Source organism: Gadus morhua, chromosome 7, assembly GCF_902167405.1.
Source record: "Gadus morhua chromosome 7, gadMor3.0, whole genome shotgun sequence".
Lineage (NCBI taxonomy): Eukaryota > Metazoa > Chordata > Actinopteri > Gadiformes > Gadidae > Gadus > Gadus morhua.
In genome coordinates this window covers 3,080,652-3,107,389 of record NC_044054.1, presented here as the reverse complement: position 1 = coordinate 3,107,389, position 26,738 = coordinate 3,080,652, and the positions used below count along the sequence as shown (strand labels likewise).

Sequence of the window (26,738 nt, the reverse complement as noted above, 5' to 3'; positions counted from 1 at the left end):
CTGCAATGATCATCAATACATAGCCTTACATATCTGTAGACAGAGCCACAGGGGAAAAGTTCTGCAAGATGACAGTATATGTTTATTGCTATATTATACATACAGTCATGGCCAAAAGTATTGTCACCCCTCTGGAAGTGTTGTTTTTTGAGCAAAATTCATACACTTTAAGGTTTTTTTGATGAAATAACCAAACAATATTTTCAATAGCTCAACACAACTGCAACAACAATTGGTTTCCCCCAAATTCAACACAAAATATCACCACTAATTGTTGTGGGAAGTGAACACTGCATGTTCAAAAGTATTGGCACCCTTCCCAACAGTGATAAAAGCAAACTATTCATTGTTAAAATCCAGTGCTACCGTTACAGGCAGTCAGACGTCAGCTGTGGTATCATTCCCAAGAAATATAAACCCATTTCTAATGGACAATAAACTCCAGTTTACTCACTATACATCTCTATTGGTTTCTATGGACAGCATGAGGTTTTCTTTAAGGATTCCAAATATTTGAATGAATCTACCTAACCCTTTATATGCAGCTGATTATCAGTGCCAGCGATTATCCCTACTTCCTCTGACACTGATAATCAGCTGCATATGAATGAATGAATGAATGGATTATCTTTATTGTCAAAGTACAGGTACAGGTACAGGTCAATCAAAATTTGGGAGAGCTCCCCCCTGGTGCTTAAAGGGGTAGTGCTAGTGTGTAAATGTAATTGTCCAGAAGAACCTTTATTATGGTCGGGCAATGGTATGGATTTGACCTGTGAACATTTTCCTGCTGTCCTTCTGCCGCTGATACTTACTTCCTCATAGATTCCTTTGAATTCTCTTGTGTATGGAGAGCTTCCAACAAGTGTTTTGACAGACCTCCCGATTTCTGCATCCTCCACCTGTACAACTCTGCCTCCATATGACCCTCATGCTCTTGACTCCTGCTATTTGATATAAGTGCCTTCAGAAAGTCCAAACTGCTTTGGACTTGGTCATTCAGATGTTCTGACAGCAAAGCAAGGAGAAGTGTCTAAAAATGTGACATGCAGTCTTCAAATCGATTGTGTTCTGCAGTCTTGCAAAAATGAAGGTTGAGAACTCTCTGAGGGACTTGTCTGCCTTAATTATTCACTGCCTTAATTATGTGGGCAGAGCACAGATGAAGCAGTGTGAAGGGTTTTATATCGACCCATTTCTGTTGCCTCTGGATAATGTAAAATGCTTGTTCTCTTCAGGTATGCATCTATGCTTTTCTTGTTGAATGCTAGTATTACAGCCTGAATTAATGCCCAACTGTAATCCGTCTCTACCTTATGCACCCTGAGAGAAGTATACTTAGACAATTTCAAAAGAAACTGCATCAGCCAAAAGGCAAGGGGACTCCCCTTAGGGGAGGTACACTGTGCTCATTGGAGATCACCTCGGTGACTGGGAGGGGCGGGGCATCTTGACCATGTCCTGGCAAGGCACAATAAAGGACTCTTCGCTTGTCTTCAGGAGGCTTTGACACCATCCCCCCTGTGGCATCCAGGTACAAAGAGACAGGCTTCTTCATCCTCAGGTGGTGCACCAAGATGCTTAGGGCTGTCTCTGTGTACAGGTGTATCCCCAAGGAGTTCACCTGCAGATGATGTACATATCCTGGTATAATATAATAGCTGCTGTCACATTCCTTCATTATGTCTTGCATAAGCTGCATTTCTAGGAGAACATTGTCGTGTAATTTTCTGCTTTTCTGCACTTCTGCAGCGATAACTCTCAAGATGTTCTTATTGGGACTTTTTGTCAGGTTGCCTGACACAAGTTCTGAAACTGGAGGTGTGTGCGGTCTCCTGTAGTATTCTGCACTCACTCCTGTGACCACAGATTTCACGATTTTGCCCCTGCGAATATTGGTTGCTGGCATGAACCGTGTCTCATTTTTCGAATGTTAAATTTCTCCATGACAAATAAAAGCCATTCTAATGGTGGGCTGACGCCAACTAGGCTTGTTTCTCATTCTAGTAATGTACCTTGCCTGACAGGTGGAGTATTTGCAAACAGCATGCAAAGTTAAATATGGTGCATTTATTTTCCTGCTGGCAGGAACACAGACATGCTGTTATGTAAAATGCAGGACACAAATGTTGACACCGCTGTGAAGTGAGATGTTGCTCCACTGATTTTGTGTAAGTGAAATTGTGAATTTCTTGGCCGTGGATGGCACCATTCTAAACACTCCATCACTCTTTATAAAAAATGGTTCTGATACATGTCCTTTTACTTTTGCCTTTCGCTGCCTCACCTTCTCTGTATATATATAGGGATCCATGATGAATGTAACAATCCCTTCGCTACTTGTGTTTGTATCATGAGCCGTTTCTCAATTCGAGTACTTGTGCGTGCTTGTGGACTCGTGAAACGTCATCAGTCGTTGCCCGAGCACTGTTCCAATTCGAAGTACGCATCAAGCGAGTACTGTCGTAAAACCCGGAAGTGTTCTTGATGCGTGCTCGATCTCGCCGTTTCACCGAGTAGGGTCCGACTGCGTCCTGCAAGACGGGGGCGTCTATTTTGAGGAGGCGTGTCTTGTAAGGAGGGCGTGTATTTAGTCGGCCCTGATTGGTCTGATTCACGACGGCGTCTGGCGTCACACATAGCCTCGTGCAGAGCCATAATCTATTCTATTTGACATTTGCGGATCTCTTCTCTTGTCGAACCTACTCCGGAGATGTAACGAACTGGGGCCCGTTTCAGAAAGCAGGTTCAACAAACTCTAAGTTAAATCCTTAACTCTAGGTTGACCAACTCTGAGCTGTAAAACTCTGAATTTTCGGTTTCAGAACAGGTGATAACGCTTAGTTCAATCAACTCTGAGTCAAGGTAACTCTGAGTGAAGCTCGTGCATGAGGATTTATAGCGGTTGTACTTGCAACCGCTATAAATCCCAGGATGCATTTCGCACTCGCAGCAGTACGATGGCGGACAATATGGAGAAGACGCACAACTGTAGCTTAAGTTACTCTTAACTTATATATATATTTACATAATATATAATATAATAATAATAATAATAATAATATAAGATAATATATAAATATATATATATATATAAAGTCGTGTGTGTATAGCTTATACACATGACAGGGCACGCATATCTTTTCAATTTTTATTCATTCAGAATATTTACATACTATTTGAAAATGAAAGAGGCTGGGATTTTGTTTTATATCATTTGTTTATATTGTTCAGTAGTATATGCCTAAATGATAGCCTGGTTCTACCAGACTCTCGTACTTCACTTCATTTCATTTCATTTGTACAGAGAGTCTGGGCCCCGTTTCCCGATATCGATGGATCTTCGCTCGTAAGATGGTTCGAAAGAGGGAGCTTTCGAACCATCGATAATTTCTTTGGAGCGTTTCCCGAAACTCCTCTTAACGTGAACGCGCATTCGCTGCACTCAAGACGATCTTAGGATTGTACCTGTCCACTGACATGGTGCTGAAACGGGCTATGACACAGGGGGAGACGCAGGAATGTCGGAGGAAAATGGGGTTAAAAAGGGTTAAAATATCTCCCCATCAAGGCCAACCGCAGAGTAGCCTACGAAAAGAATAGATTGCAATAATATGAATGCTAAAGATATTAAAACACAATTGATTAAGCCTAGGCCGACATATATAGCAGTCCTAATCCTGAGCGCACGATCGGGAGGTGGAAGTTGCGCTTTAGATGCCTTCACAAGTCCAGCGGAGGGCTCCAGTTTTCGCCGGCCAAGTCATGCGCTGTGATATGTGTGACAGCTATGTTGCACAACATTGCAGCTAAGGCTGGGGTAGCTTTGGTTGAACCGGAGGACATTGAGGACGATGACGACGAGGAAGATCGGTGTGAGGACGGCCTCCCTCATAACTACGCGGCTGGTTTTCATGCACGTCGAAGAGTGATTGAGACTTTTTTTTTAACCCCCTCCACCCTCCCACATGTCACTAAACATTCCCGTCAACGTGACCAATCCCCACCATATCTCAGCCTTTTGCCTGCTCCTTTGCTTGTTTTTTATAAAAAAATATAATATTGTTTTTTATAATTTTTAATTTTTTTACATTATTTTATGCTACGTTTTATGAGTAGCCTATGTCAGTCTGCACAAATCCCCCCCACTTTCTCTCACACATTTTAAGTGCCCTGCCTGCTCAAACATTTCCTGGACTGTCTCTCTCAAACTAAGAACATAATGGCCCACATTAGGCTCAGACGCACGTGATACACCATTACCAATGTGTTATAATAAAACGCATCCAATACTAGGAATGTCCGCTGGCTACGCCACTGAGGCTATAGTAGGCTAACGAGGCTCTTAGCGTCCTACGAGTACCCTGGAGCACTCGTTAGCTACTCGTGACTCGTGAGCGTTTTTAAGACGTTCGTTACCAAAGATGCTTTCGGGAAACGGTGTGAAAACTGTACGATGCTCTTACGACCCACTCTGCGATCCACTTAGGCTAAAGATGCTTTCGGGAAACGGGGCCGTGGACCTAATCAATTGACAAACGTTAACTCACTTGAAGGCGGGTGTCTGTTGAAGTTTAAAATGATTGGATCTGCCCAGTGCCACTCTGGATCTGCCATAACCGATCGCTAACGTTTGGTTGTGACGTATGTCATGCGCCGGGAATCACGCGCAGGTTGTACACAAACCAAACACCTTGCGCGTCTGCACGAAAATGTCCGCAACGACAGCTGCAGGTTTTGTTCGTCGAATTTAATTTATCAGGGAAAAATTGCACATTGTAAATCAACTACCGACCTACAACAACAACTCAAACTGGCGTACGACTTTATCGTCATTGTTCTCAGACACGCCCTCTGTTCGCTGATTGGTGGCCGCTGTGGCGGCACCAGAAAACCAAATTACATACAGCAGGTCCAGACCTAGTACTGAAGGGAAATTCAAATTGAGCGGAAGTACTTAGGCGGGCGGAGCCAGGCTACCTAAATGAGGCCGTAGCACAGTTAACGGACGAGCAGAGGTGGTGACGTCATCGAGTCCGCTGCTGTTCCAATTGCAGGTACGTACTCGCGTGCTCGCAAGTCTGTGCTTGAAGTACGGACTTGCCAAGTACGTGCTTGCAAGTCATCGAGTCCATGGTACGCGTGCTAGGAATTGAGAAACGGCCATGGTTTATATCGAGCCGGTTCCTTGTTTGTGGAGTAGGGTCTATCTGCAGCCGGAGCCACTTGCCAAACACGCCCATTGCTCTGCCAGACACGCCCATTGCTCTGCCAAACACGCCCATTGCCAAACACGCCCATTGCTCGTTCTATGGTGGCCATTAAGGATGAGTCGGTCGCGAGTCTCGCGACCGATTAGTTCAGAACGAACGAATCCCAAAGGTGAACGACATGAACTGGTACCCCAAAACAAGAGAACTGGTTCTTTGAATCTTTTTTTTTAACATAAAACAAAAATATGGTCACGTAAATAAAATATACAAACGAACAGAGCTTCGTCTCCCCGCGACCTTATATTGATTGAGTCTACAACGTTCTCAAAGATTCAGCCAATGAAAGGTAGCAATGGTGTTGCTATGGCACCTGGGTAAACAAATGACAAGGTGGTACCGTCCGCCACACACGTTAACTAATGATCGCTAATAATAATAATAATAAATGAAATTTATATAGCTCTTAATATGGTACTCTAAGACGCTTTACATATTGCCCTATCAAAACTATGCAAGACAGACTAGGAATAAAAGAAAAACAGAGGTTAAACATGAAGAATAAGGTGGGAGTTAGGTGGGGAAGCCTAGTGTGAAAAGGCTTCAAAATCGCTTGTAAATCCTTCCACTGTCAAACATATTTTGCTCGAATTTGCGCGCTTTCTCTGTCTGACGTATCTTGGGTCATGCCATTCGACGTGGGGCCACTCATATATCCCCCTACATTTCCGAAAATAGACTTGACCTGTCTGGCAGAGCAATGGGCGTGTTTGGCAAGTGGCTCCGGCTGCAGATGGGACTCTCTAAATTGACGCCACTTCGACCTGGGCGGGACTTTACGTTCTACGTCACTCGCTATGGGTTTGCATGTGTGCGCGTAGCCGTTTGTCTCAGGGATCTGTGCACGAACTCCCTTGCACTACAGATTACGAGCGTCAGTGTCGTACGCGATGGAGGGTGGGTGACATTCCTACAGTCTGTGATGATAGGCTATATTTCTACAAATGACTTACTATTACTAGCGATTAACATGACGGAACAACACGAACTAAGCTAACATTAGACTATAGCCATACCAGATAACGCCATACCAGCTAACCCTAACTATTTATATGTGTGTTGGTGCGTCTTAATGCTTCCCACGTCTGCGTCTGCATCTTTCCCACTCCTGGCTAATAGTTTCAGCTTTTGTACTGTATATCAGAAATGATCACCCTGTACCACACTGCTGACTTGTTGATGTTTTGTGAGAACTCACGCATTTCTCTAGGTATCTTAAGTTTCCTACTGGAGTCATCAAAACTTTGGACTTTGTTATTGTAAGAAATATTGTGTTGCAAAAACACTTTGTGTCCTACCCTTAGCGTTACCCTAACCTTAACCCCAGTAACATTTCTTCATCATAAACTACAAGTTACGCAAAATGGCATACAAACATCCAGTCCAATATGAAAGAAAAAAGCTAGCTTCATTAAGGAATCTAACCCCTTATCCCCGCGTTAATGAGTTGTTCTCTGACCACTAACCCATCAGGTCTTAGTACATGCGATTCAAGAGTTAACCACTTGACAATCTTTCAACTTCGGTTGCCTAGAAATTGTAAAGACAGTGATGTGTGTACATTGTGCGAGTATCCGTCACTCGAGATGTGTGTGCAGTCCAAAATGAAAGAAAAAACCTTGCATCACTAGGGAATCGAACCCCCAATCATCAGTTGGTCGTTGCTAACTGTAAACAAAGAGATCGAATTTTGTTTAACTGCTAACTAACAGGGGTTTATGACGGGTTTATGCGTTCACTGAACAAAGATTATGGAAATAAAAGACCACTTTACAATCAGAAAAATCATCAGAACCGTTATTACCAACCCATAGACCAGGCCTATTCAACTAGCGGCCCGCGGGCCGAATCCGGCCCATCTTACTTTTTATCTGGCCCGCAAGATGCTGCCTGTAAAAAAAAATATATATAAAAAAAAAATTATATAAAAAAAAAAATTATAAAAAAAAAAAAATTATAAAAAAATTAAAATATATATCTATGAATCAAATTACACCGTGTATTACACACGCGGGCCGTGACTTTTACCACGAGGCCCTAGTCCCCATTAGCGTCAACAGCGAGGGTATTCTCTCAGGATTTTGAAGAGAATCTTTATTTATTTTTTTACCCAGAGACAGCGCTGGGAAATTATCTGATTGGATAAGGGCTCTAATACATATATTGTCGCGCTGGAGTCAACGCAACTGAAGGAAAAACAAATAAATACGTATTTAGACTTATGTGAACACACTTATTAAAATAGAATGAATGAAAAAAATATATATATTAAAAGGTATAAATTATATATTTAATAGAAATAATGTATTGTTCTGAAAGAATTATATAAAGAATTATACGGCAACAGGATTACTTCCGCTCTGTCTGCACCCGCCAACGGCCCAGTCAAGGTCACATTGCATTTTATGCTTGCAGACCACGGAGAAACTCACTGTAGCTAGGCTAACAAAAGCTCCAAGATGTCTCTTTCTAAGCCAAAAAAAAGGAAGGTTGATGGTGAAAATCGGCAATTCAATAGCGAATGGACTGAAAAATATTTATTTACTTTGCTATCCGCCGCAAGTAGTAAACCAATGTGTTTACTGTGCAACGAAGCGATTTCCGTGATTAAGGAATACAATGTGAAGAGGCACTACCACTCAAATCACGGCTCGTTTGCTTCCACTTATCCCGCGGGCTCGGAGGAACGGCGAAAAAAATTACAGGTGCTGCAAGCATCGTTTCAACGGAGTCAAATGGCACTTGGTCAGTTTTGCACGGAACAACAGAGAGCCATGATAGCATCCCTGCGTGTAGCCTGGACTCTTACCAGACAGAAGAGGCCCTTTACCGACGCGGACACCGTTAAAGACTGCATGCTTGCTGTCATTGATGAAGTGGTTATTGACCAAAATGTAAAAGAGAGCGTCACTTCAGCCATTAAAAAAGTGCCTCTTTCAGACACATCAATTCTCCGCAGAGTGGAATTACTGGCAAAAGATGTGTCGGGGAAGCTTTTTGAAAACGTTCGAAAAGCGGAATATATATCGATTGCTGTGGACGAATCAACGGATTGTACCGACATGGCGCAGCTTTGCATTTACGTGAGGTTTTTCGATGGAGGGAGATTTCGGGAAGAACTTCTTGGGCTTATTCCGCTGGAGGGACACACTACAGGTGAAGTGATTTTTCAAAAGATAGTGTCATTTTTTAATGAACATGAACTGGATTTACAAAAGGTGTGCCTGTTGGTTACTGATGGCGCTCCGGCTATGGTCGGCAGAGTTCAGGGGCTGGTGGCGCGGCTATCAGCCATAGCCCCGCATATGCAGTATTTGCACTGCATTATTCATCAATCGGTGCTGTGTGCTAAACTCAGTGGTGATTTGAAAAACACTATGGACACCGTCATGAGCATTGTGAATTTCATCCGCTCAACCTCCAGCCTACAACATCGCCTGTTTCGTCAGATGCTTGCGGACACGTTCGCCAATCACACTGACTTGCTCGTACATAACGACGTGAGATGGCTTAGCAAGGGAAAAGTTTTGGATCGTTTCTGTGAGCTCCGCCAGGAGATTGTGTCTTTCCTTCGCACATGTAAACATAAACGAGCAGCGAATCTATTGGAGGGCATGTTGGATGAACGGTTTATGGCAGAAGTCTACTTTCTGTGTGACATTTTTGGACACATGAACACTTTGAATCTCGAACTGCAGGGGCGGGGAAAGTCGATCGCTGATCTGGTTGAGAGACTTTGTGCCTTCAAGACCAAGCTATCGATCTTCAAAACAGACCTGATCACAAAAAAACTGCTGCACTTCCCACAACTCCGTGCATTCATGAGCACATCGCCACGGGGAGAAATAACGCCTGTCATGACAGACTGCATGACAAAATTGACAGAGAACTTCACTGAGAGATTCCAAGGCTTCAGCATTCCCATTGAGGTATTGCAGTTTGCTCGTGACCCATTTTCCATCAAGCCTGATGCAGACTTCTGTGTAAAAGTAAAGGAGGTATTATCCTGTATCGATGAAGGCCCATTTCAGATGGAACTGGTTGATGTGCAGTCTTGCTTTGCTTTAAAACAGCAATTGCAGTCTGAGGGTGTAGCTGACTTTTGGTGTAACCATGTTAGCCAGTATCAGTACCCCACGATTAGGAAAGTCGCATCACTTATCCTGACAATGTTTGGCTCAACCTATACTTGTGAGTCAAGCTTTTCACACATGAATGCCATTAAAACAATGGGACGTTGCTCCATGAGCAATCAGAAGTTGCATGAGTGTCTCAGGATGGGTCTTACAACGTATGAACCAAACTATGCTGAAATAGCAAAATCAAGGCAATGCAATTTCTCTCACTGAATATAACTGTGTCATATGTACAGTAGTTCTGTTTTGTGATAATTCCAACAACATTGTTGAATCATAAAAATTTGTCAAAAATATTGTTATTATATTGTTATTATAAATATGTCAAAAAATATGTTCGAATCATAAAAATGTGTCCAAAATATTGTTATTGTTATTATAAATGTGTCAAAAAATATGTTTGAATAAAAATTATGTCATATGTTCATTAGTTCTGTTTTTTGATAATTCCAACAACATTGTTGAATCATAAAAATGTGTCCAAAATATTGTTATTGTTAATATATTGTTATTATAAATGTGTCAAAAAATATGGTTGAATCATAAAAATGTGTCCAAAATATTGTTATTGTTATTATATTGTTATTATAAATGTGCCAAAAAATATGTTTGAATAAAAATTGCTATTAAAAATATTTGTCCAAAATATGTAAGATCAAGAATTGTTATAAAGATGCAATTAAAAGTGAAAAAGAAAGGAACGCGTCTTACAAGTTTATTCCATTTACCACTATATCAATTAAGTTAACACTGCTTTAAGTACGATTTATTTGTAGCGATTAATTGACATAAGTTTTGTATGTGTGGCCCATGAACCACCAGCGGTTTTCCTTTTTGGCCCACTTGTTAAGGAAGTTGAATAGCCCTGCCATAGACACTAAAGCCAAAACCTTTCTCACATGCACACCCATCGCGAGTGACGGCTATGCGCACACATGCACACCCATAGCGAGTGACGTAGGACGTAAAGTCCCGCCCAGGTCGAAGTGGCGTCGATTTAGAGAGTCCCGGCTGCAGATAGACCCATAGCATGGACAGACCCATAGACGGATAGACCTACTTGTGTTTCTGGGTCTGTAGTGCCGTAAAGCTATTCGGTGCATCGCGAGACTCGAGACTCCCGCGAGAGTGGGCGGCGGGTCGCCAGCAGAAACTTGCCCTTTTTCCGCCAAGATGCGCTAGGGGGGAGTCGAAACAGCGACCAATCGACCCATAAAGTGTTATAGAACCATCACAATGACTCTTAACCTGTTATATCAAGGTAAATCAAGCAAAAAAAGTTCCCATTTAAAATGTTAATTCAATAAAGGATGGTTGACTGAATCACGGGAGTTATTTTTCTCTCCCTCTCACTCTTTCTCTCCCACCGTCAATTCTAAAAGTTTCATGTGACATCTTTAAAGTCATTTATCACTGCAATTATTATTAATAAAGTAATTATGAACTAATCATTGCGGTAGGAGTCAATGTGTTGCCGTGACCTACGCCACAAGGGGGCAGAAGTGGCCACGAATCCACACCAAAAACCCATGGGACGATATCGTGCCGTTTCTTCGTATAATTCCACATCATTTCTTACAATTCCAGTTTATTTAATCATTTCTATTTTTGATATCTGAGACGCGGGCTCAAATAAAACGGTTCTCATCAAAAACAATCTAGGCGTACATTGCCTATACATTGACAGGCCTATGAATATAAAATACATATGAATATAAATATAAAAATATACAATACAAGATATATATATATATATACATATATATATATATATATATATATATATATATATATATATATATATATATATATATATATACAAGTAATAGTTATATGTATAGATACTAGTATCATGTATATTATGTTGAGGGTATTACGTTGACATACTTAGGAATACGTCTACACGAGTTGACTTCACACACACACACACACACACACACACACACACACACACACACACACACACACACACACACACACACACACACACACACACACACACACACACACACACACACACACACACACAAATTCCTGTCCCACATTCACATCATAGCACACAAGTAACAAGTTCAGACAAACCCCATCGTTTGTTGAGACCCGTCGTGTGGCGCCATGCTGTGAGGAGACGCACCAACCGACGGCACCAGCAGACGGCGGCAGAAGCGCTTCTACACCTGAAATATTTGGCTATTGGATCATGTTAGAGGTTGTATGATCCTTCTCTGATTGGCTTAGGGAATCTATCTTGTCTGTCAATCACAGGTGTGCAATTCCAAACCTCTCTCAGAGAGAAAAAGAGAGAGAGTGAGAGAGTGAACGAGAGAGAGAGACCCAAGTTTTTTCAATAAACACCAACACCATCATATCAATACATGCTTTATTAATCCAAATAATTAGCAAAGTTGTTCCCTTAAAAAAAACTACTCAAAACAGAATCATGAAGTTACTGCAAGATGCATGATAAGGTCCCAGTCTCAGAGCGGAGGAATAAATAACATAAGGACGTCTTAAAGACAGTGTCCCACTCATCCCTGATCTTAAAGACAGTGTCCCACTCAGACCTCCCTTACCTTAACGAGAGGTTCTGAAGTTAGTCAGTGCCTGAAGTGTTTTATGTACAGAGGGTTCGACCAGGCCAGTGTTGACGCGTTGCCATGACCACAGGAGTCTGTGCTTGTGAGCCAGTGTGGGTTTGTGTGTGGGGATGTTTTGTTTGTTGGGTCCTTTTAAATAAAGTTGTATTTGAATGAAGTATTTCATTAGACAAAGTCAGACTTCAAGAGCGACGCCCAGATATTTAGTATTGAAATATTTAACGTACTATCGTCTGGTTTCTGTGTGTGTGTGTGTGTGTGTGTTTGTGTAGGTGTGTGTGTGTGTGTGTCGTAGAGATGCGCGGTTGGCGGTTGCAACCGCGGACTCCGCGGTTAAACCGCGGATCGGGCGGGTGACGTGACAAAAAATAATATTTTAATTAAATTCGGGCGGTTGGCGGTTTAACAAACGAAATTCAAAAATATATACACATTGTTAAATGTCGTTACCTACTTCCAAGCACATTTTGAAATAATCCAATTCTCATCAGGCAGTAAATTGGCCTCTCTGTCTCTATCACACACACACACACACACACACACACACACACACACACACACACACACACACACACACACACACACACACACACACACACACACACACACACACACACACACACACACACTAACGGAAGCAAAAAAGTTTAAATTAAGTGACGATCCGTCCCATGTCGCGTCTCCACAAACCTGCAAGTTATGAGACAGCTGTCAGTATTGGAAGAAGCTTTAACGTCTCGTAGATGAAACTGCCTGGGTTATTTTGTTTCGTATAAGTTATATTTTAAAACAGCCAGTCATTGTAGCCTACCACTCGTGGAATATGGAATTTCAAAGAGATGATGGAGTGATTTGACTCAGAAGTGACATCAGGCATTGGCAGCGCGAGATGTGCAGAACAAGTTAAACTTCTAGCTCAGTAACATCAACACCTGAGAAAGAAGGTAAGAAAAATAGTCGGAAAACTTTGATTTGCAAGGCAAGCAGGCAAGTGTTGGGCTTGTTACAGTAGCCTATATAGCCTTCAATGCGGTGAAATTTCGGAATTAATAGGCTCGAGAAGGCGTTTCCTTAAAAGGCTATCTTTAATTTTGCAAAAAAAACAACACGGTAGGCTATATTACCATATTAAAATGGTGTACCAAATTGCGTTTTATTACAATGATAAAAAAGTGTAGGCCTACTAGCCTATGGTAAGGTCAGGTTTGCCGATGTGCTTGGCTATTTTAAAGTTTCTCCCTGTGCATCGATCGGAGACAGACGTCACTTCACTGATAATATTCTGGGGATAGGCTACAACATAGCCAATAGGCTTTCATACTAGGGACTTTATCCTTTAAATATCTTTGCGGCATTGGATCAGTCTCCTTTCAAGAACAGGCAAGAACTTTCTAGCCTTGCGTCAGCAGCGCATATACCTAAAAACAACAGGCGGATGGCGGGCGGGTGCGGTTTTGAAAATTGGTCAAAAAAAGTGTTGCGGATGGATGGCGGGCGGATCAAGCGTTTTGTGATGCGGTTGCGGATGAAATAATAGCCCATCCGCGCATCTCTAGTGTGTGTGTGTGAGTAGGTGTGTGTGTGTGTGTGTGTGTGTGTGTGTGTGTGTGTGTGTGTGTGTGTGTGTGTGTGTGTGTGTGTGTTTGTGAGAGTAGGCGTAAAGGTGTGTGTGGGGGGAGGGGATGATCACAAAATGGCGGACACAGAGTTCAGCAGTTCCAGTAGTAGATTCCCCGGTCGTGGTTTCAAACTAAACAAAGAACAGTTTAGACAGCGTTAAAACATCTTGAACCCAACGAGGTCTGAGCTAAATCCTCCCCATGAATAAAATCACAAGTGTGTGTGAAGATCAGCGTTTGAGTAAATACACGGTGATGATTCAGCGTGTCAGAGCTCAGCTCAGCGCGGGACGTCCTGTGACAGAGTTCACCCCCCGCGGCCGTGAGAGGGTGAGCGGTGAGGTGGGGATTCAGCACTTCACTCCCGCCCACGTGCCGTCCGGTCGCCGAGTCAGAGGGGTGGAAATATGGCTGAGTGGAATCAAACCCTAAGCACCTTTGACCTTGAACCTGCGGTCTGGACCTGCGTGACCCCCCCCCCCCCCATTCTCTGACCACTGTTAGTTCAGTCCGAGGTGGGGCGGTAACCTGGGCACCTGACCCCTGACCTCTAACCTCCCATCCCTCATACAAAATCCAGGTCTATCAGGGTGTAGTGTGTATGACAGGGTGAGGCTTTGTACCACCCAGTGTGTGTGTTTCCCCCCCCCCCCCCCCCCCCATGGGACCCACTGAGGGCCCCAAGGACCTCCTCGGGGGGGGGGGGTGGGGCTTTGGTGAGGTCGTAGGTCACTTCAGAGGTCAAACTCCCAGAAGAGGAAGAGGAGACTGCGTTGTCATGGCGGTTAACCGAGGCTAACCGTCTCCCAGGGCGGCCCTGAGGTTGCGGGTTCGAGTCCCTGATCTGTGTTTGGGAGGTGTGATGTCATCATCACCGTGGGTAGGGGGCATGGGTTCACCTTGGAGGGGTGTGGCTTTAAGCATAGAGGCGGGGTCAGGTCCGACGCAGGGGCGGAGTCAAAGTCAACCCCGCCCGGCCACGCCCACTACGGCGTGGGGGGTACGGTCCCTAGACAGGGGTCCCCCAAACCCCTGGTCTGGAATAGCCAGAGGGGCCCCCCTGGCTCTCTGGGGGCCCTCTAGGACATCAGGAGGGGGGGGTCTGAGAGCAGGGGCCGGTCTGTAGTCCCTTAATCCTCTGGGGCCACTTAATGTCCTAGAGGGGCCCCAGAGAGGAGAGCCAGAGGGGCCCCTAGAGCAGGAGGGGCCCCAGAGAGGAGAGCCAGAGGGGCCCCAGAGAGAAGAGCCAGAGGGGCCCCAGAGAGGAGAGGGGCCCCAGAGAGGAGAGCCAGAGGGACCCCAGAGAGCCAGCGAGCCAGCAGTGCGCGATCAGATCCGGAGCAGGGGCCCCACAGCCTCGGCCTGGGAGCCGTAGTCGTAGCCCAGGTCCACGGCCGCATGGGGGCCACCCGGGGGCCGGGCAAAGTGGGGGCCCCCGGAGCTGGTGGGGCGGGCGTTGGCGGGGCCACTGCTGGTCGGCCGGCCACTGTGGGGCCCGCTGCCCTGCGGGGGGCCATTGTGGGGGCCACTGCTGCTCGTAGGGCGGGAGTTATGGGGCCCGCTGCTGCTCATTGGTCGATTGCTGAGTGGACCGCTGCTAATTGGTCTGGAGTTAATCGAACCGCTGCTAATTGGTCTGGATGTAATTGGACCACTGCTAATTGGTCTGGAACTCTCGGGCCCGCTGCCTAACAGGGGATGGTTGTGGGGGCCGCTGCTGCTCATTGGTCGATTGCTAAGTGGACCGCTGCTCATTGGTCGGCTGCTAAGTGGACCACCACTGCTGATTGGTCGAGAGCTAAGTGGGCCGCTGCTCATTGGTCGAGAGCTAAGTGGGCCGCTGCTCATTGGTCTAGAGCTTAGTGGGCCGCTGCTCATTGGTCTAGAGCTTAGTGGGCCGCTGCTCATTGGTCGATTGCTAAGTGGGCCGCTGCTGATTGGTCGAGAGTTGAGTGGACCGCTGCTGATTGGCCGAGGGTTAAGTGGACCACTCCCCATCATGGGCAGGCTGGGGGGGCCGCTGGAGGTGGAGGGCTCGTCTCCACACACCTCCACCTCCACCTGCCGCTCACGGAAGTTCTGGATGTAGCTCTGTGAGGGGAGGAGAGACAGAGGACCTTAGATCGCTGGAGACAGAGGGGCAGAGGGTTGTGTCTCTATGTGCATATGTAGCCGTGTGTTACTGCCTGAGTATGTGCATAGGTTTGTGTGTTTGTGAGTGTGTGTGTGTGTGTGTGTGTGTTGTTTGCGTGTACGTGGACACAAGTGCTTGTGTAGATCGGTACGTGTGTGCATGTGTATTTTTGCCATGGTATCTGCGTTGTGTGTGTGTGTATATCTATGTCTACGCGCGCGTGTGTGTGTGTGTGTGTGTGTGTGTCCACCGACCGGTGACAGCACGTCCCCGTCGTAGCGCCGGATGGGGTGGGGCTTGCGGCGGTAGGCGGGCTCGGCCGGCGAGGCCTTGTTGCCGGGGGCGCCCGCCGCCGCGGCGACCGGGTTCTTCTTCTTCTTGGCGCGGGCGCCCCGGGCGGAGCGGCCGCGGTCGTCGCGCTGACGGATCCGGAGCACCTGCATGTGCCTCTGGTGACGAGAGATGATGACTGGGGGGGAGGAGGGGGATGGGGAGAGGGGGGAGAGGGAGCGGGGTGAGGAGGGGAGGAGGAGGAGGAGGAGGAGGAGAGACATAGAAAGAATAAGAGAGAGAGATAGTTTCATTTACCACTAACATTTCTTTGAGTAATTTTTTATATTATGACCATTTAAAGGAATTTATGTCATGACAACTCAGAATGACACCTTGAAAAGCCTTAATGAGGCTGAATTGAGGCCCACACACACACACACACACACACACACACACACACACACACACACACACACACACACACACACACACACACACACACACACACACACACACAGACCCTGGTGATGTTCTGACTGTCTGACCCACACGTGTTCATCATGTTGGTGTCTCCCTCAGACATCACAGCACCATGGATGATCTCTACGGCATCATCTCTAGATCAGATAAGACTGTTGGCACGCACACACTGACACACACACACAGACACACACTGAAACACGGACACACACACAGACACACACTGAAGCACACACTGACACACACACAGAAGCACGCCAACACTGACACACACACACAGACACACACTGAAGCACGCACACACTGACACACACACAGACACACCGAAGCCCACACTGACACACACACAGAAGGGCACACACACAGACACACTGAAGCACGCACACACACACTGACACACATAAAGACACACACTGAAGCAAGCCAACCCTGACACACACACACCGACAAACACAAAGAAACACACTGAAGCATGCACATACTGACACACACACAGAAGCACGCACACACAGACACACACTGACAAACATTCACACTGACGCATGCAAGGATGTACACACACACAATGACGCACATAGGCAGGCAGGCAGACACACACACATCACGCAACATTCCTGGACAGGAAGGTTTTTATCTCCCCCCTCCTAAATCTCTCTCTCTCTCTCTCTCTCTCTCTCTCTCTCTCTCTCTCTCTCTCTCTCTCTCTCTCTCTCTCTCTCTCTCTCTCTCTCTCTCTCTCTCTCTCTCTCTCTCTCTCTCTCTCTCTCTCTCTCTCTCTCTCTCTCTCTCTCTCTCTCTCTTTCATCTTTCCAAGGCTGCCTTTTCATCTCATGCCTCCCACTCTCTCGACTCTCAGACATCATCTTCATAACATTTGAAAGCACTATGCAGAAAGCCAACAGTAATACATCCATAGACCATATTGATTTAGGAGGTTGAAATTGGGCTCCAGGCCCAAGGCTCCAGTGAATGCACTTTTAGATACACTGCAGTATAAGATGCACTGCATCCACCCATTCACCCACTGACGGCGGAGTCTACCCCTCAAAGCGTCCCCCAGCTCAGCCTCCTGAACTAAGCCAACCCAGAACTTGATTCAGGTTAACCCTCCTATTATGTTCAAATAAACGTACAACTGTGAGGTTTTGGGTCAATTTGACCCCAGCAATGTAAACATGCAGGAAACGACTGTAAATGAAGGTCTTAACCACGTTTCTCTCTCAGCTACTTTAGGCCTTGCTACTGACCATCTTTATAACCCAGTAAATAATACCTCCCCTTATACATACATACATCAATACATCAAGTATCCGGAGCATACCAGCTTTCCAACTTTGGATGACATATCAGTTCCTGGTGATTGAGATATGAAGGTTTGATTATAAGGTTTGATTCTTTTTTAGAAACCAGGATCAGAATTTCCTATCTCAATGGCTTCATTCTCATCAGAGGAGTATGCCGCATAGTCAGGGTCCTCCTCAACATTATCCTCTGTCTCAGACACAGACTCATCTATACCACTTCCACCCTGAAGGATCTGTGACAGAACCTCAGTGGCAGAACATCTGGTGGTCATTTTCTAAATGTTTAGTTGAGGCACAAATGCACTGAGAAATGGTTTGGAGGGCTGTGTGGGTGTTTGTCTCCGCACCCATGTTGCATGAATATTCAAAGCTCTCGCGGGAACTATGTTTGCCCCTCCCCCATACTGCGAGAATGATCAGAGTGTTATGAGAACTGTCAGAGTTCTTGCGGGAAATATGTCCTTCCTCTCCCGTTGCTTCATACACACACACACACACACACACACACACACACACACACACACACACACACACACACACACACACACACACACACACACACACACACACACACACACACACACACACACACAGAGAGACACACACCAGGGGTCAAAACTAACTTTCCACCAACGTCCCGGAAACCTCCCGAATTTTTTTTTTAACCGTCCCAAATCGTCGCGAAATTTCCCAAAACTCTTTTTTTACATTTTGAGTTGTTACTCACTGATGATATAATAAAAACATTATGTTGATAAAATAATATATTTATTCCCAGACTAGATTTGTTTAGCTTCAAGATGACAGCCAACAGAACTGAACTGAACTGTGGTCTACGTGACCTTCTGCCAGTACTCCACCATTTAGTGACTGCCTTTAGTGAGTTGTACTCGTCCAGAGGAGGGCCATGTATTGAGCTTAGCATGAGGCTGTTCAGAGCTTCATTGGCAAGGCGAGACCTCCAGACAGAGGCGCTGCATCCCATTAGGCATACCAGGCAATTGCCTGGGGCCCCGCAATTGCTTGGGGCCCCGGGCCACTACTAGGGGGCCCCCTAGAGCCAAAAAAAAAAATAAAAAAAAAAATCGCTCCATACCCCCCCCCCCCCCAACAATCGCTCCATACCCCCCCCCCCCCCCTCAACAATCGCTCCATACCCCCCCCCCCCCCCCCCCCGTCAACAATCCTCTGCCTAGGGCCCCCACACTCCCTAGAATCGCCCCTGCCTCCAGTCCCACTTCCCCGTTTCATGCAGGAGAAACCACGCTCTAGCAGGAGCTGCTCATGGGTAAGTCAAGGCTGTCTCTGCTACCACCATCTCTGGGTTTCATTCAGATTTAAGTGCAACGGCTCCGGGGTTCCGGGGGGGGGGGGGGCTTGAGTAGTGGTCATGCTGCGCTGTTTCCACAGAGACAAGGCAGCGATATCATCATGAGCAGTACTAACTGGAGAGAAGGTGAAATCCGCGAGCTGCTGATCATGTCTGGTTCGGACTACCGGATTTCAGCCCGATTTTGCCCCGATCTGTTCGTCGCAGACAAATTTGCGAGTCGTAGGCCCTGCACGATTTTGAAAAGTCGGCGACGAGTCGAGGTCTTGTAATGTGACATGCTTGCGGGCTGCGATTTTATCGTCCCAACGTCGAAATGTTTGGCATGCCAGAAATTTGTGTGAAACGCAATGACGTATCCATTGTTGACATGAGGGATCCCCGCCACCAGTTGTGCGAGGGAACCCCGCGAACAGCTGGAGCTCATGGGCAGTGTTTAATAACTAGTAAAGAACTATTAGACTAGTAGAGTTGTGCGGTTGGCGGTCATACCCTCGGACACCGTGGATAATCTACGGGTTGGGTGGATTACGTGAAATACAGTAGCCTAATACTTGGAGGAATTGCGGGCGGGTTGCGGTGAAACAAATAAATAAATAATAAGTAGGTTAACATATTGACTAGACAAACGGCAAACTGAGTAATTTGACATATATTTTTCTATAATCTTCTGAAATGCGCAAACATCTCCTCCGTACAGCGCTCGTTTACCATAAGCATTCCACTGTGCGATCATCCTTGCTGCGTATGCCCTCACACATTGTTGAAATCATATGCTGGATGGTTTATTCTTTCTATGTGGTTTTTAGTTAATAATCGGGATGTAATCGATGACAATAGGTGACATTTCATAGTGGTTGGACATTGTAGCGTGCCGACAGGCTTTTGCCGAAGTGGGACACGCAGCTCAAAGCCGGGACTGTCTCCACAAAACCGGGACATCTGGTCACCCTAATGATGACGGGCGGGTATCAATTGTTGAAAATAACATTGCGATGGGTGAATTAGATATTAGGCAGTGGTTGCGGATGACAGCTCATACGCGCATCTCTACTAACCTGACTTCACTGCACTACGCAGAGGACCGCCATCATAATACCTAGTGTAGGAACTCGGGATCCATTGTTATTTACACTTTGTCGCTGCGTTGTTGCTGCGTGTTTGAACGATACAAAGTAAAGATTCTAGAGCATCGCACCCTCGAATCTTGTAGCGTGGCCAGTCTTCTGACGAGGCAAGGTCCGAATTCCTGGCTCTTTGATCGCATAGTGTGACATGTTAAGTCGTGGAGGAATATCTGAGAATCGTGTATGAACCAGCCAGAGAAGGTGATGCAGTCATATTGAACAAAGACGTTGAAAGATGGTGCGATCTACGAGAGAGACGCAGAGGAACGGTCCTGACGAGGCTTTTGTCGGGATAAAAAACAAATGGTCAGCAAAATAAAGAATATGTTGGCTTTTTTGCACTTGTAAATAGTTAATCGCGTTTGTAGCCTACACTCACGTGCATAGGCGTCAGTTCCGCTGGGGACACGTCCCCACCAGTTTTCATCAAGATACATTTTGTACCCACCACTTGTAAAAAAAAAAAAAAAAAAAATCGAGTTTAATTATTATGGATTATTACACGGCTCTTCTCAATGCTGTAGACTGCTCCATTCACTTGCACGGGCCTTCCCAACGTTCAGCTGTCAATTATTTTTGTTTATTACACGGCTCTTCTCAATTCATAAAAGTATGAATAGACCTCTGAAGAATAAGTCCTGCCTCCGAGGCTCCGGTTCCATCGGTCAAATGTCTATGGGAAATACCATGGGGCTTTTGAATGATCGTACATAACAAACTCTCTAGGTGACGAAGAAGTAAAAACTGCTCATGTTTTCAACTACACACTTTTTCCATCTAGATTCCACTTGGGCTTTGAATTGTCGGTGCCGTAAGTAGTAAACGTTTATAAATGCTACTTTAACGGCACAGACAATCCAAAACACATCGCATCGCACACATCCAAGGTTACCGCCGTGCACGAGCCATCCACGAGCCGTCCACGAGGCGGGCATATCAAACTGTTTATTGCCCTGCCTCTCGGTGATTATCCCTTACTTATTACACAGCTCTTCTCTATGCCGTGGAATGCTCACGTCCAGAATATTGGACCGCTGTCAATGAAGGTGGATTTTTTGCCTCTGATTCACGTCATCTGTATCACTCCGCAGTCCGGTAACTTATCAACCCCAGCGTGTTCGGTATAAGCGACAAATACATTGTAAAAAGACACACTTTGAAGTTATTATTTCGTTTTGGCAAGTAGCCAATACTAATAATACCAATACTCTTCGGCTGGGATGATGAGGCATCAGACAATCAAGTCATTTTAGCCTGAATACATAGGTGAGAAGCACCAGAGCAGGTTGCTAGTACCATGGACAGTATCAGAACGATAACCTGATGAACTAAATGGATGTGGTAGGCTACACCACGGGATGCATCTGCAGACCACTGCCACATAAATAAAGGTAATACGCAATATTTATTGCTTAAGATTTGCTGGTGCTGTGGCAAGGTCTTTTTTGCACTCAAGTGGTCGGCTGTTTTAACTTGCAATTGATAGTCGGTGGAGTCGGTCTCTTGTTGACACAAAGTGACTTTTGGTCATTCTTGCTTTGCTTGAATTCTGAAATAATTGTGGGGGGGAGTTCATCAGATTTGGTCAGAATGCCTTATGTAGGCTAGTTTTGATGGAATGCGTGTTGTGAATTGAGAACAGTCAGCTCATGATGTGATACAGCGTTCAGCTGTGCAACAAATATTATTTTCTTTTTCCATCTTGCCGACTTTTCTAGTGCTGTGTGTAGCCACACGATTGGCCCTTCTGAACTTAAATACACAGTTAATTTCCGTTCCTAGCTACTCTTGTTTATGTTGTTAGCTTAGCAATGTCATGTCGCGTTGTCAACATTGGATACATGGAGCAGAACAGTGGGTCATATGTCCGATGCTTTTTGGAAACGTTTTCTTCATAAAACATGCCAGACAGATTTTGTATACATTTTATTCCTTAGTAATTAGCTACATGGTTATGCCGTCTTTCAGAACCTTTCATTACCGGCACTAAAGAGAGAAAAAAGAGTGCATCCTCATTGTACCCAGCACTTCTGAAAATGCACTTCCGAATGCGTCTCTGTCCCCAGCACATTTCAAACCAAACTGACGCCCAATGTGGTTTAACACAGGAAACTTGAGATAATACAGTGAAATCGCCGGGCGTGCCAAGCCGCGACCGAACCGGCTTGGCAGTGTAAAAAGACCGTCACCATTGTGACGGCCGGCAGTAGCTCAGGAGGTAGAGCGGGTTGGCTGGTAACCTGAAGGTTGCTGGTTCGATCCCCGGCTTCTCCTAGCCGAGTGTCGAGGTGTCCTTGACAAGGTACCTAACCTGTCAGGGTTGCCTGATGTCGTGATGTCGAAGACAGACATCCTGTTGTTGCTGCTGGATCGACAATTGGGCCGGTCCAGCAACTCCCAACGGCTAGCCGTTATAAGGAGCATATAACTAACTAACTAATTGTTGCAAGCAGTCTCTGCGTCCCAATGAAAAACGCGAGCGCGCCAATTCAACGAACCTCAGTCCATTTTCCATTTCAGTCTTTTCCACTGACCCCGAACCCGTTCTGGTTCACAGAAAGTGTTGAAAACTTAAACAGAAAAATGAAGTCAGTGCCCACAAAATGCACTTTGATCAATTAAATAATAAATTAATAAAAAAAAAGTACTTTGATTTTTATATGCTTTTTTAAATAAATGTTTAATGAAGGACCCATGAGATAACGTGCACAATTGTGACTTTTTAGGGACTTCTTTTGTCTATGTCTTGTCTTGTCATGACATCTCTGAGGAACAAGAGGAAGCTTGTGCTTTAGAAGTTACGGGATTTTTCACTTTTCTCCACGGATTCTCAAAAATGCACAGATTCGATTTTCAGGGGGATTTCAATCCTAATGCAATTCTAAACAGATTGTTTTTTGCATGGTGCTAAATCGCTGCCATTCTGTTTAAAACCTATAGGTCAACCCACTCTAGCTCCTGAGACGCCCACGACACAATCCACTGCAACACAATCCACTACTACACAATCCCACTACTACCAAGAGACACAACCCAAGTGAACCCCACAGAACAAAGGTCAACAGACGTCCGACCCCCAGAAGCAGTGTTGCTAGGTTACCATTTGCCCTTGGTGTGCGAGTGAATACACTATAAGATGATAAGAGGCAGAGTTGCTAGGTCACCACTCACACTATAAGATGATAAGAAGCAGAGTTGCTAGGTTAACACTCACACTATAAGATGATAAGAGGCAGTGCTGCTAGGTTACCACTCACACTATAAGATGATAAGAGGCAGTGCTGCTAGGTTACCACTCACACTATAAGATGATAAGAGGCAGGGTTGCTAGGTTACCACTCACACTATAAGATGATAAAAGGCAGTGTTGCTAGGATACCACTCACACTATAAGATGATAAGAGGCAGTGTTGCTAGGTTACTACTCACACTATAAGATGATAAGAGGCAGTGTTGCTAGGTTACCACTCACACTATAAGATGATAAGAAGCAGTGTTGCTAGGTTACCGCTCACACTATAAGATGATAAGAGGCAGTGCTGCTAGGTTACCACTCACACTATAAGATGATAAGAGGCAGTGTTGCTAGGATATACCACTCACCCCGGGCTGTGTGAGTGTGATAAGAGGCAGCGTTGCTAGGTTACCACTTACCCTTGGTGTGCGAGTACCCCTCTGCGGTCACCTTCCACTGCACCAGGACCCCCAGCGCGGCCAGCGCCCCCCAGACCCCCAGCGCGGCCCAGGTGACCCAGCAGACGGGGGCGTCCCGGGGCGCCGCCTTCAGCCGCTCCACCACGTACAGGACCAGCCCCAGCAGCTCCGCAAAGTAGTCCATCGCCACGGTGATGGCGGCGGCGCCGAAGCAGGCCGTGCTCAGTGTGGTGAAGAGGCGGGGCCACTGGAGCGTGAGCACGGCGCAGAGCGTCCCCGAGCCCAGCAGGAGCCCCAGCGGGGCCCAGACGGAGCGCGGGGGGGCGGAGGACAGCTCCTCCAGCCCCACCAGCAGGGCGAGGGCCAGCAGCAGGCCGAGGAGCAGCCCCACCAGGAACAGGCCCACGCTGCGCACCAGCATGGCCACCAGGCCGCACAGCAGCCCCGCCCCCACCGCCACGCCCACCGCCGCCTCCGGCCCCAGGGCGCTGTCCGGGAGGGGCTGGCGCACGCACAGGAGGAAGACCACCGCCGAGCCGAAGAGCAGCCCGGTCAGGAACATCACCGCCTTGAAGCAGCGGTACCCTGGAGGGGGGAGGGGGGGGAGAGGGGGGAGAGGGAGGGAGAGGGGGAGAGGGGGAGGGAGAGAGAGAGAGAGAGAGAGAGAGAGAGAGAGAGAGAGAGAGAGAGAGAGAGAGAGAGAGAGAGAGAGAGGGGGGAGAGAGAGGGGGAGAGGGGGGAGAGAGAGGGGGAGAGGAGGGGAGAGGGGAGAGGGGGGAGAGGGGGAGAAAGGGGGAGAGGGGGAGAGAGAGAGGGGAGAGAGAGGGGGGGGAGAGAGGGGAGAGGGGGGGGAGAGGGGGAGGGAGAGAGGGGGGAGGGGGGGAGAAAGGGGGAGAGGGGAGAGGGGTTATTATAATATAAAGAGCAGGCCGGTCAGGAACATCACCGCCTTGAAGCCGCGGTACCCTGGAGAGGGGAGGGGGGGGAGAGGGGGAAGAGAGAGAGAGAGGGGGAGAGGGGGGAGAGAGAGAGAGAGGGGGGGAGGGGGGGAGACAGAGAGAGAGGGGGGAGGGGGGGAGACAGACAGACAGACAGACAGGCAGACAGACTCACCGAAGAAGCAGTACACGATGCCGAACAGGACCCCCACGGCGCAGACCACCGATGGAACCACGCGGTGGCGCCCCCCCGGGCTCTGGCACACCCCCGCCCCCACCGGCCGCAGAAGCTCCACCTCCCCGCCGGCCGTGGCCCCCTCTGTCGCCCCCGCCCAGGTGGGCGTCAGCCCCGCCCACGTGGTCAGGCTCTCCGTCGCCATGGTGATCGATTGGTTAATTGGAGTGGGAGACGGTGGAGGAACGCGATTGGTCTCCTGAGAGAGATGGGGGCGGGGCTGGGGGGGGGGGGGGGGGGGGGGTGTTGGGGGGGGAGGGGGGAGGGATGGGGTCGGATGGGGGAGGGCACTAGGGAGACCGTCTCACCCGCATGACGCCACCTGAGGGGGGAGGAGGGGCGAGAAGAGGAGAGACTGATTAGGCTCCTCTAATGACAATCAGGTGTGACGAGGTCCAATCGTCTCCTAATTCATTCACATTAACGTTCACATTCAGGGCGTTTATCAGACACTGTAATCCAGAGCGTCTTACAATAAGTCCATTAGTCTTTAGAAAGAGAAACAACAATACATCTCTGTGGGTGTAGTGAGGGTGTTTGTAGAACCAAGGGCCAGGCGATTCCCCACTTCCTCATGTTAGCCTCATTTGTTTAGTCAAATCTGTGTCCTTCTGTGGTTTAATGGCCGACACCAGAAGCAACAAGATCAACACAAACATGTTTTACACGTAGGCAGACTCCCCACTGCCTGTGATAGCTTAGCCTCTGGCCTTACGCTAACCCTAACACTAGCCCTAACCCTAGCCCTAGCCTCTGTTCAGAGTAAGGAGGCCTAAACGGAGAGGCTCAGATTAATGGAGGCCTTACTGCTACCACCACCACTGCTGGATACATGAAGAACAGAGGTTCAGTAGACAGGATTTTCCATTGCTGCTGCAGCAGTAGGAATCCATCAAGGTGAAGATCAAGTGTGTGTGTGTCTGTGTATGTTTGCGTGCCTATGCATGTGTGCATGTGAGGTGTGAGGTGTGTGTGTGTATGCGTGTGTGTGCATGTGAATGTGAATGTGTGTACGTGTGTGTGTATGCGTGTCTCTCCGTGTGTCTGTGTGTGTCGGGGGGTTTCTAGGTCAGACCGGCCGTCCGTTACGCAACCTGTCTGTGAGGGGGGGGGGGGCTCATGGAATATACACCACGCTCCCAGACTGCTCTAGACCGTTCGGAGTTCAACACAGAGCGACCCACAACGGTTCACACACACACATTCACCCATCCCCCCCCCGCCGGCGGAGTCGCCCACTCAGGGCGACAGACAGCTGATCAGGAGCAGTCAGGGTGATGCGTCTCGCTCAGGGACACCTCCACACTCAGCTAGCAGGAGCCGGGGATCAAACCAGCGACCTCCATGTTACCAGCCAACCCACTCTACCTCCTGAGACACCGCCGACCTGGTACCGTAACATGGACTGAGACACATGTTGACCTGGTACAGTAACATGGACTGAGACACATGTTGACCTGGTACAATAACATGGACTGAGACACATGTTGACCTGGTACAGTAACATGGACTGAGACACATGTTGACCTGGTACCGTAACATGGACTGAGACACATGTTGACCTGGTACCGTAACATGGACTGAGACACATGTTGACCTGGTACCGTAACATGGACTGAGACACATGTTGACCTGGTACCG

General features: G+C 47.0%; 1 protein-coding gene across 1 annotated transcript; it reads right to left on the bottom strand.

The window, feature by feature from the left end:
- Positions 1-14,710: 14,710 nt before the first annotated feature.
- LOC115547999 (transmembrane protein 198-B) lies at positions 14,711-25,314 on the bottom strand. The gene is made up of 4 exons (XM_030362554.1): positions 25,038-25,314; positions 23,925-24,509; positions 16,011-16,225; positions 14,711-15,713 (listed from the first exon to the last, which is right to left on the bottom strand). Exons 1-4 carry the CDS (start codon positions 25,240-25,242, stop codon positions 14,952-14,954), a joined length of 1,767 nt encoding a protein of 588 aa, XP_030218414.1. The 5' UTR covers positions 25,243-25,314; the 3' UTR covers positions 14,711-14,951.
- Between the last annotated feature and the right edge of the window lie 1,424 nt (positions 25,315-26,738).